Source organism: Bombina bombina, chromosome 1, assembly GCF_027579735.1.
Source record: "Bombina bombina isolate aBomBom1 chromosome 1, aBomBom1.pri, whole genome shotgun sequence".
NCBI lineage: Eukaryota > Metazoa > Chordata > Amphibia > Anura > Bombinatoridae > Bombina > Bombina bombina.
The window spans coordinates 597,865,484-597,878,065 of record NC_069499.1 but is presented as its reverse complement, the minus strand read 5'-3'; the positions used below and the strand labels follow the sequence as shown (position 1 = coordinate 597,878,065).

The window sequence follows — 12,582 nt, the reverse complement described above, 5'->3', positions numbered from 1 at the left end:
TCTTCTGATCTACTTGAATCATTGGAGACAAGTCTGAATAGTCCCCATTCCACTGTTTGAGCATGCACAGTTGTAATGGTCTTAGATGAATTCGTGCAAAAGGAACTATGTCCATTGTTGCAACCATCAACACTACTACTTCCATGCACTGCGCTATGGAAGGACGAGGAACAGAATGAAGCACTTGACAAGAGCTTAGAAGTTTTGATTTTCTGACCTCTGTCAGAAAAATCCTCATTTCTAAGGAATCTATTATTGTTCCCAAGAAGGGAACTCTTGTCGACGGAGACAGAGAACTATGTTCACCTTCCATCCGTGTGATCTGAGAAAGGCTAGAACTATGTCTGTATGAGCCTTTGCTTTTGACAGGGACGACGCTTGTATTAGAATGTCGTCCAAGTAAGGTACTACTGCAATGCCCCTCGGTCTTAGAACCGCTAGAAGGGACCCTAGCACCTTTGTGAAAATCCTTGGAGCAGTGGTTAACCCGAATGGGAGGGCCACAAACTGGTAATGCTTGTCCAGAAAAGCGAACCTTAGGAACTGATGATGTTCTTTGTGGATAGGAATATGTAGGTACGCATCCTTTAGATCCACGGTAGTCATAAATTGACTTTCCTGGATAGTGGGTAGAATCGTTCGAATGGTTTCCATCTTGAACGATGGTACCCTGAGAAATTTGTTTAGGATCTTCAAATCCAAAATTGGTCTGAAAGTTCCCTCTTTTTTGGGAACTACGAACAGATTGGAATAAAATCCCATTCCTTGTTCCTTTATTGGAACTGGGTGTATCACTCCCATCTTTAACAGGTCTTCTACACAAAGTAAGAATGCCTGTCTCTTTATTTGGTTTGAGGATAAGCGAGACATGTGGAATCTTCCCCTTGGGGGTAGTTCCTTGAATTCCAGGAGATAACCCTGAGAAACTATTTCTAGCGCCCAGGGATCCTGAACATCTCTTGCCCAAGCCTGAGCAAAGAGAGAGAGTCTGCCCCCCACTAGATCCGGTCCCGGATCGGGGGCTACTCCTTTATGCTGTTTTGTTAGCAGTGGCAGGCTTCTTGGCCTGCTTACCCTTGTTCCAGCCATGCATCGGTTTCCAGGCTGGTTTGGGTTGTGAGGCATTACCCTCTTGCTTAGAGGATGCAGAATTAGAGGCCGGTCCGTTCCTGAAATTGCGAAAGGGACGAAAATTAGACTTATTTTTAGCCTTGAAAGACCTATCTTGTGGAAGGGCGTGGCCCTTTCCCCCAGTGATGTCTGAAATAATCTCTTTCAATTCTGGTCCAAATAGAGTTTTACCTTTGAAAGGGATGTTAAGCAATTTTGTCTTGGATGACACATCCGCTGACCAAGACTTTAGCCAAAGCGCTCTGCGCGCCACGATAGCAAACCCTGAATTTTTCGCCGCTAATCTAGCTAATTGCAAAGCGTCATCTAAAATAAAAGAGTTAGCCAATTTAAGTGCGTGAACTCTGTCCATAACCTCCTCATATGGAGTCTCTCTACTGAGCGACTTTTCTAGTTCCTCAAACCAGAACCACGCTGCTGTAGTGACAGGAACAATGCACGAAATTGGTTGTAGAAGGTAACCTTGCTGTACAAAAATCTTTTTAAGCAAACCTTCCAATTTTTTATCCATAGGATCTTTGAAAGCACAACTATCTTCGATAGGAATAGTAGTGCGTTTGTTTAGAGTAGAAACTGCCCCCTCGACCTTAGGGACTGTCTGCCATAAGTCCTTTCTGGGGTCGATCATAGGAAATAATTTCTTAAATATAGGGGGGGGGACAAAAGGTATGCCGGGCTTTTCCCACTCCTTATTTACTATGTCCGCCACCCGCTTGGGTATAGGAAAAGCGTCGGGGTGCACCGGAACCTCTAGGAACTTGTCCATCTTGCATAATTTCTCTGGAATGACCAAGTTGTCACAATCATCCAGAGTAGATAACACCTCCTTAAGCAGTGCGCGGAGATGTTCTAATTTAAATTTAAATGTCACAACATCAGGGTCAGCTTGTTGAGAAATCTTTCCTGAATCTGAGATTTCTCCATCTGACAAAACCTCCCTCATGGCCCCTTCAGATTGGTGTGAGGGTATGACAGAACAATTATCATCAGCACCCTCCTGCTCTTCAGTGTTTAAAACAGAGCAATTGCGCTTTCTCTGATAAGTAGGCATTTTGGATAAAATATTTGCTATGGAGTTATCCATTACAGCCGTTAATTGTTGCATGGTAATAAGCATTGGCGCACTAGATGTACTAGGGGCCTCCTGCATGGGCAAAACTGGTGTAGACACAGTAGGAGATGATGTAGTATCATGTTTACTCCCCTCATCTGAGGAATTATCTTGGGCAATTTCATTATCTGTGGCAGTACTGTCCTTACTTTGTTTGGACGCTATGGCACAATTATCACATAAATTTAAATGGGGAGACACATTGGCTTTCATACATATAGAACATAGCTTATCTGAAGCTACAGACATGTTAAACAGGCTTAAACTTGTCAACAAAGCACAAAAAACGTTTTAAAACAAAACCGTTACTGTCTCTTTAAATTTTAAACAGAAAACACTTTATTACTGAATATGTGAAAAAGTATGAAGGAATTGTTCAAAAATTACCAAAATTTCACCACAGTGTCTTAAAGCATTAATAGTATTGCACACCAAATTTCAGAGCTTTAACACTTAAAATAACGGAACCGGAGCCGTTTATAAATTTAACCCCTATACAGTCCCAGCTATAGTCTTTGCTGAGACCCAACCAAGCCGAGAGGGGAATACGATACCAATTGACGCCTTCTAGAAGCTTTTCCAGCAATTTTTAGATCCTCACACATGCATCTGCATGCCCTGCTCTCCAAAAACAACTGCGCAGTAATGGCGCGAAAATGAGGCTCAGTCTACAACTAGGAAGGCCCCCTGACTGGAAAAGGTGTCTAACACAGTGCCTGCCGTTTATATAAACGTTCCCCAAGTTTATAAAAGCAAATTGTCAGCATAAATATGAATAAAATGCCCAAATAAAGCAATCGATTTAGCCCATAAAAATGTCTACCAGTTTTTTAGCCCATAATAAGCCCTTATTCTGTTTGTTTGACTAAGAAAATGGCTTACCGGTCCCCATGAGGGGAATTGACAGCCTTCCAGCATTACATGGTCTTGTTAGAAATATGGCTAGTCATACCTTAAGCAGAAAAGTCTGCTAACTGCTTCCCCCAACTGAAGTTACTTCATCTCAACAGTCCTATGTGGAAACAGCAATCGATTTTAGTTACTGTCTGCTAAAATCATCTTCCTCTCACAAACAGAAATCTTCATCCTTTTCTGTTTCAGAGTAAATAGTACATACCAGCACTATTTTAAAATAACAAACACTTGATAGAAGAATAAAAACTACATTTAAACACCAAAAAAACTCTTAACCATCTCCGTGGAGATGTTGCCTGTGCAACGGCAAAGAGAATGACTGGGGTGGGCGGAGCCTAGGAGGGACTATATGGCCAGCTTTGCTGGGACTCTTTGCCATTTCCTGTTGGGGAAGAGAATATCCCACAAGTAAGGATGACGCCGTGGACCGGACACACCAATGTTGGAGAAAAAGGTATTTTTTTTATTTATTTTTTTAACAAAAACGGCTGCTTTGTAAACTTTGATGAATGAAAGTGCCCCTGTTTTTAATAATATTTTTAAAAAACGGGTTTTCATTAACCAAAGTTTACCTTCACTTTAAGCTTGTACATGTCATTTCAGTGGGTGTTATAACTCAAGCACGTCATAGAGGAAGGCGTGTTATTAGTCTATTGCTAAGTTTTGTTTACTTCCCATTTATCGAGTAAAAATTGAGTGGCCTCACAATAGTTCCATGCCATTAACAGATTCTTAGACACCAAACCTATATTCACTTGGTCATATCAGTGGATGAGTTAGTAAACATATTTTTATTCACACAATTTATGTTATATATACTGATTGTATAGATAAGTGTTTAGTACAATGGAACACCATTATCTCCTACTACAAACTGTTAGGGATGGGTAGTCTAACTTCCCACAGGTATTATACCAAAGTGCACCAGAAATGGTAGTGTTAAATACTAACTGATGACCTACATGTACCTATGAGTTGGCCATTTTCACAATTTTCAGGGGAACTGCACATACTTTCTGATATTGAAGTAGATTGCAAATTTAACTGTTTACTGCTGTATTGTTAATTTGTATGTATGTATCAATGTTTGAAATTGTAACATTGTTTGGGATCAGATGGCAGTATGTACTAAACCGATTGATGTCTTAATTGTACACCTGTGTTTGCTGGACACATTTGTATCCGATTGCGATCATACATTTAAAGAAGACTCTGGAGGCTGTTGAAGCATCATATGCCTGAAGAAACGGTGCAGAGGTCGCTGAGAAACGAGTTGCAGTTTTGATGCTTAGATGGTAGTGCACATGTGGAAAACTTTGATGAACCAGTGCCCAGTTTTTAATAATCCTATTAAAAACAGGGGCACTTTCATTCATCAAACTTTACATTTCAGTGGTTTTGTTAAAATACTTACCTTTTCTTCGGGAAAGCCTCTTCAGCGCTTCCCCCGCCCGTCGCAAGCCTCTTCCTACGTCAGAAATGACGATCCCCGCCCTTCCTCCAATCACGGCGTTCCTTTAGGCAAATTTTTCCCCCTGGGGGAAAGCCATGATTAGAGGATGCCAGAATCGTCATTTCTGACGTATGAAGAGGCTTGCGACTGGTTGGAGAAGCGTTGGAGCGGCTTTCAAGAAGAAAAGGTATTTTAACAAAACTAGTAAAATGTACATTTTGATTAATGAAAGTGCCCCTGTTTTTAATAAGATTTTTAAAAACCAGGCACTCATTCTGCAAACTTTACATTCACTTTAAGGGATTTGAGGAAAAAAAAAAAAAAAAAACATTATCTAAAAGATAATTTTCTTATTAAGATACATTATAATCAGTAATTTTCTGATATAACTGGAAAAAATAATCTTAAGTTATTATTCTAAAAATGAAACCTTTATGTAGAAAAACATGATTTAAATTGAGTCTTACTAACAATTTAAATCGTATCCACCCTGGTACAAGTTTTATTCCTGTACTGTGAACATACTCTTATGTTTGGTGTAAAAAGGACAGTATTTTCTTGTCATTATATAGCAGTTTACAGTCCCCTACTGTGTGTATTTTAAACTAGAGACTATTTTCTATGTTTCTAATATAGTATAATTCAACAGTCAGACAGTATACATAAGGATATAATGATGTTGCTTACCAGAGCCATTGTGAATCTTTGTGACAGAATCCAGATGACCTAAACTGAGGGGAGTAGATAAAACATATACTTTTAGCAGTTTCCCAGACTATTCGAAGCAATTACAATTAACTATTTAGAAAACTTGTCTCAAAAAGCTGACTGTAGTTTTCCTGAATAATGATTTATAAACCTCTCACACCTGCACCATTAAGCACAAACACCTCTATACAACCTCACACAAATTAAATTGCATTTATAGAGCTTGTACTTTAAAAGTTATGTCCTCCTACAACAAACCAGCAATTGCAGCTCTCCTTACCTATATCTATACGAGAGCTTATATAGACATACAAGTTGTCATACCCACTTGTTACACAGGTGCATCTGCCCTCACCAATTAATACCATCCACATTAAAGGCTGTGACACAATTCAAGCGGAGCGCAGCGTGTAGATGCGGCTGTGCGCGCACAGTGTGTCCTGCCTTTTCATCTCTGAGCACTCTGCTGCATCAGGTCACGTAGCTGAGCGCTCAGAGATGAAATATTTGAACTTCAGAAGCCGCTGCTTCAGAGTTTAGTAGCAATGTGCTTTACAAAACTCCAGCCGATACTTGGCATTGCTCATGTTAATGTGAGGGTTCTGTATAGCTGCTTCTCCATGGAAAGCCATTTTATGAAGCTCCTGACACACAGATCTTGTGCTGATGTTGTTTCCAGATGCAGTTTGATATAGATGATAGGCAACTGTTTAAAGGGACACTAAACCCCAAAAAAATTCTCTCATGATTCAAGTAAAGAATACAATTTTAAATTAACATTCCAATTTACTTCAATTATCTAATTTGCGTCATTATTTAGCTATCCTTTGTTGAAGAAATAGCAATGCACATGGGTGAGCCAATCATACGAGGCATTTATGTACAACAACCAATCAGCAGCTACTGAGCCTATCTAGATATGCTTTTCAGCACAGTATATCAAGAGAATGAAGCAAATTAGATAATAGAAGTAAATTAGAAAGTTGTTTAAAATCGCATGCTCTTCCTAAATCATAAAAGAAAAAAAATTGGGTTTCATGTCCCTTTAAGTAATATAAGCTTCAGCACTTTGCTACACTTTACTTTCTTGTATATATACTTTCTCAACTAACTCAAGATTTCACACACTTTTACTTGCCCCACTTGTGCTTTTAGACCTTATAATTTGGGGATGTTAAAATGTGGCTGGCAATCTAATATTTTAAGCTAGGTAAATGTACTCTATATTTTACTAAGCTTTGTCATATTTTAAATCAAATCCCCCTTCTTTCATTTTCTATCACATCTTGATTCTGCACATTCACTTATCCTCTTTATCTAGCAACTGCCTTATTGTTCCACTGCTGCCCGAGCCTACAGGATGCTGCAGTGTCTGGTTACATGGCATTGCACTGCAGTAGTCACTCACAGAGCTTGGCACAGCATTGGCCACATCAAGTTTTTGCTTGTTAAAGGGACATTGTACACTAGATTTTTCTTTGCATCAATGTTTTGTAGATATAGATAGATAGATAGATAGATATATATATATATATATATATATATATACACACACACACACAATATATATATATATATATATATATATATATATATATATATATATATATATATATATATATATATATATATATATATATATATATATATATTGTTTATGCTTATTTTTTAAAACTCCTTCCCAAGACCCAAAGTTTAAGAAGTATAAGATCATCTAAAGATTCCTGCTGCTCCCGTTTGCATTATCTGTCTTTTCATCAACAGTGCTAAATGGAGAGCTTCTTAGTATGTTTTTAAAAGGTTTTACAATGGATTTTAAGATCGGTATCTGTGCATAATCTTCACTATAGTATTGTCAAGTACAAGCAGTTACATAAAAATTGGTGTATACTGTACTTTTAAACTCAGTGCTACTAACAAATGCAAACATTTGGGAGTTCTCCTAAAATAGCTCTTTTCTTGCACAATGACACGGAATTATATTCTCAAACACCTATATATTCCCCCCCCCCCCCAAATAAAAACACTTTCTAAAATGTAGTACCTGTGTATCTTGCGGTATGCATCCTGCTCCTCTTGGCAGAGAATTCTAGGAAGTTCCACAGCAGATTCAAGACAAACTTTCCTTATGGTGTCATGAGGAACCACATGAAGGGGAACCTCGATACGCTCATACCTGCGTATGGGAGACAATATTAACCAGGGGAAAGAAACTTATGGCAGAGTGGTTTAGAAAGTGGAAAATGGAGTAGTATGACATTTGGGATGAAACAATGCATGGAAGTCACAATTAGGGTACATTGCGATATTGTGCGAGACACAAACGGTAAAACTAACTTTAAAACTGTAAGACAAGACAGGCACAGCAACACATTACGGGATGGAGACAGAAAAATGTGACATTTGGGAAGAGTGTAGGGCAGTATAATGTTAGATGCTTTAGAGAGGTGGCTGGGTGACATTACATATGAAGCAGAGAATCATTGTAAAATTAGAGACACCTATTGGTAGAAAGTGTCATAGGATAGTATGTAATTTAACATCATCAAGCATTCCATGGGGGTCACACACAGGCCCACATTTATCCATGTGGCAGACAATGTTGACATTTTGGAAACCGGTCTGCAATGGTTCACAGGTAGCAATGCAGTAATACATTTATAGAGAGCAGAACATGTCAACCATCCAAGCAAGACACTAATCATCCTGAATGGATCAGTCCAGGACTGCAGCTTATTAAATAATTATAACTGGAAGAAGTTAATAACTTACTCTGAGCTCTTTTGTGCTTGAACCGATTGAAAACAGGTGTACAAGATTCGGCCAGTCTGAGAGATGAAAACAATGATATAACCAACACTGTACATTCTTCACTTAGAATAACACTTTATATGACAAGTATCTCTAAAAGAGTGCTTTGTTTAACTATAGGAACCTACATCAGCCATTACGCAAGTGAAAGCAAAGAAAACAAGTGAACTTTAGTAGACCAAAGTTATCTAAAAATTAAATACATAAAGATTTTTTTTAACTCAAACATTTCATACAATTGTGCAACTCCTTTTACAGCGATTCTATTTACTCCCAATTAAAAATTCATCACAGCATTTTTATATGCACACTTAAAGGGACATGAAACACAAAAAAATATATTCTATGATTCAGATATAGCACACTATTTTAAACAACTTACCAATTTAGATCTATTATCAAATTTGCAACAGCAATTCACTACTGGGAACATCAGGTGAGCCAATGACAACAGTCATATACATGCATACACCAATCAGAAGCAGCTCCCAGTAGTGCATGACTGCTCCTTAGCCTACCTAGATTTGATTTTAAACAAAGGATACAAAGAGAAGAAAGAAAATTAGATAATAGAAGTAAATTGGAAAGTTGTTTAAAATTGTATTCTCTATCTGAATCGTTTAACGGACATGAAACCAAAAAACATTCTTTTATGATTCAGATAGAGAATACAATTTATATATCATTCTCACGTTATTCTTTTTTAAAGAGATATCCAGATAGGTAGCGTGCACATGTCTGCAGCACTACTTGACAGGAAATAGTGCTGCCATCTAGTGCATTTGCCAACATATTACATTGTTTCAAAACTGCAGATACATGCATACTCCTGAGCTTACCTTCCCTCCTTTTAAACAAAGTATAACAAGAAAACTTGATAATAGAAGTCAATCATCTGCTGGTCCCGGGAGGGAGGTGTGGTAGTGAAACCGGGAGACGGGTGGGATGGCCCTAAACTGCAGCAAAAACATGAGGGAGTGATGGGGAGCTCCACTACACAGACAAAAAGAAAATTTATGCTTACCTGATAAATTTATTTCTTTTTTGACACAATGAGTCCACGGATCATCTTAATTACTAATGGGATATTCACCTCCTGGTCAGCAGAAGGCGGCAAAGACCACCCCAGCAAAGCTGTTGAATATCACCTCTCTTCACTCCCAACCCAGTCATTCGACCGAAGTAAAGGAGAGAAAGGAAGTAATAAGGTGCAGAGGTGTCTGAATGAAGTTTATAATATTCAACAACCTGTCTTACAAAAAAATGGGCGGGCCGTGAATTCATTGTGTCAAAAAAGAAATAAATTTATCAGGTAAGCATAAATTTTCTTTTCCTTTTTATGACACGATGAGTCCACTGATCATCTTAATTACTACTGGGATTCAATACCCAAGCTAGTGGACACAGATGATACGGGAGGGACAAGACAGGGAACCTAAACGGAAGGCACCACTGCTTGAAGAACCTTTTTCCCAAAAGCGGCCTCAGCCGAGGCAAAAGTGTCAAATTTGTAGAACTCTGAAAAAGTGTAAAGAGAGGACCATGTTGCAGACTTGCAAATCTGTTCCACAGAAGCTTCATTCTTGAAGGCCCATGAGGAAGCAACAGCCCTTGTGGAATGAGCCATAACTCTCTCTGGAGGCTGCTGTCCAGAGAAGTAGCTGTAGCTTTCTGTCCCTTACATTTTCCTGAGAAAACCACAAACAAAGCAGAAGACTGACGAAAGTCATTAGTCGCTTGCAGGTAAAACTTTAAAGCACGGACAACGTCCAAATTGTGCAGAAGCCGTTCCTTCTGAGAAGTAGGATTAGGACACAAGGAAGGAACAACAATCTCCTGATTAATGTTCCGATCAGAAACAACCTATTAGGAAGAAATCCTAATTTAGTACGTAAAACTACCTTATCAGAATGAAAAATAAAATAAGGGGACTCATACTGCAATGCCGAGAGCTCGGATACTATGCAAGCAGAAGAAATAGCAACAAGAAATAAAACTTTCCAAGATAATTTAATATCTAAGGAATGCATAGGCTCAAACGGAGCCCTTTGAAGAACTAAATTCAAACTCCATGGAGGAGTAACTGGTTTGGTTTGAACAAAGGTCTGATTCTGACCAAGGCCTGACAAAATGATTGTACATATGGAACATCTGCCAGACGTTTGTGTAACAAAACACATAAGGCAGAGATTTGACCCTTTAGGGAACTTGTCGATAATCCTCTCTCCAAACCTTCTTGGAGAAAGGATAAAATTCTAGGAATCCTAACTCTACTCCATGAGTAGCCTTTGGATTCACACCAATAAAGATATTTACGCAATATCTTATGGTAAATCCTTCTAGTTACTGGCTTACGAGCCTGAATCATGGTCTCAATGAACGAGTCAGAAAAGCCCCGCTTAGATAAAATTAAGCGTTCAATCTCCAAGCAGTCAGCTTCAGAGAAAATTGATTTGGGTGAAGGAAGGGCCCTTGAATTAGAAGGTCCTTCCTCAACGGAAGTCTCCAAGGTGGCAGAGATGATCTGCATACCAAATCCTGCGAGGCCAAGCTGGGGCAATGAGGATCACTGATGCCCTCTCCTGCTTGATTTGAGCAATGACCAGAGGAAGAGAAAACAGAGGAAATAGGTATGCTAGACTAAAGGTCCAAGAAACCGCCAGATCATCTATCAGTTCCACCTGGGGGTCCCTGGACCTCGACCCGTATCTCGGGAGCTTGGCATTCTGTCGAGATGCCACGAGATCTAATTCCGGTTGACCCCACCCGAGAATCAGGCTGGAGAACACTTCCGGATGGAGCTCCCACTCCCCCGGATGAAAGGTCTGCCTGCTCAGGAAGTCCGCCTCCCAGTTGTCCACCCCTGGGATGTGGATCGCCGGCAGGCAACAAGAATGGGCCTCCGCCCACTGAATTATTTTGGTTACCTCTGTCATTGCTAAGGAACTCCTCATTCCTCCCCGATGATTGATGTAAGCCACAGATGTTATATTGTCCAACTGGAACCTGATACACTGGACAGAGGCTAACTGGGGCCAGGCCAGAAGAGCATTGAAGATCGCTCTCAGCTCCACAATGTTTATAAGAACAGACTCTGACTGAGTCTAAACTCCCTGAGCCTTTAGGGAGCCCCAGACTGCTCCCCACCCTAGAAGGCTGGCGTCTGTTGTCACAATCACCCAAGATGGTCTGTGAAAGCAGGTTCCCTGGGAGAGATGATCCAGAGACAACCTGCTCCAGTAGTATTCGAGGAGACAAATCCGCATAATCTCCGTTCCATTGCCTGAGCATGCTTAACTGCAGAGGTCTGAGGTGGAACCGAGCAAACGGGATGATGTCCATTACCGTCACCATCAGCCCGATTACCTTCATGCACTGAGCCACTGACGGCCGAGGAGTGGACTGAAGGACTAGACAAGTATCGATAATCTTTGATTTCCAGACTTTTGTCAGAAAAATCTTCATAGATAGGGAATCTATTATGGTTCCCAAGAAAGTTACCCTTGTATTTGGGACTAAGGAACTCTTTTCCAAATTTACCTTCCACCCGTGAGATCACAGGAAGGATAACACCATGTCCGTGTGGGATCTTATTGTTGAAAGGATGGCGCCTGGACTAGGATGTCGTCCAGATAGGGTGCCACTGCAATGCCCCGTGACCGAAGCACCGCCAACAGCGTTCGCAGAACCTTTGTGAAAATTCTGGGAGCTGTGGCAAGACTGAAAGGAAGAACCACAAATTGGAATTGTTTGTCCAGAAAGCAAACCTTAGGAGCTTGTGATGATCCCTGTGAATAGGAACATTTAGGTACGCATCCTTTAAATCCACTGTTGTCATAAATTGACTTCCCTTGGATCAAGGGAAGAATGGAGCGAATAGTTTCCATCTTGAAGGACGGTACCCTGAGAAATTTGTTTAGACTCTTGAGATCTAAAATTGGTCTGAAGGTTCCCTCTTTTTTGGGAACCATGAACATATTGGAATAAAAACCCGACCTGTTCCTGTATTGGAACGGGAACGATCACTCCCAGGAAGGAGAGGTCTCCTACGCAGTGTAAGAACGCCTCTCTTTTTGTCTGGCCTGCAGATAATCTTGAAAGTAGAAACCTGCCTCTGGGAGGAAAACTTTTGAACTCTAATTTGTATCCCTGGGAGACCATTTCTGTTGCCCAGGGATCCTAAACATCTCGAATGCAAGTCTGAGTGAAGAAGGAAAGTCTGCCCCCTACAAGATCCGGTCCCGGGTCGGGGGCAGGCCCTTCATGCTGTCTTTCATTCAGTAGCAGGCTTTTGGATTGTTTTCCCTTATTCCATGTCTGATTGGGTCTCCATGCAGGTTTAGACTGTTCCTGCTTGGAAGCGTTAGAGGAAGAGTTTCCCTTGAAATTTCCAAAGGAACGAAAAATACTCTGTCCTTTTTGTTTGCTTCTCTTATCCTGAGGGAGAAGATGA

At 40.2% G+C, this 12,582-nt stretch overlaps 1 protein-coding gene across 1 annotated transcript in view; it reads right to left on the bottom strand.

Annotated features, from left to right (window-relative positions):
- Positions 1-12,582, bottom strand: part of BRCC3 (BRCA1/BRCA2-containing complex subunit 3) — a 45,992-nt gene that overhangs the window by 15,049 nt on the left and 18,361 nt on the right. The window contains exons 5-7 of the mRNA XM_053698918.1: positions 8,091-8,146; positions 7,363-7,494; positions 5,298-5,341 (exon numbers count right to left, since the gene is read on the bottom strand). Coding sequence (XP_053554893.1) covers positions 5,298-5,341; positions 7,363-7,494; positions 8,091-8,146 — 232 coding nt within the window. The remainder of the gene's footprint in view (positions 1-5,297; positions 5,342-7,362; positions 7,495-8,090; positions 8,147-12,582) is intronic.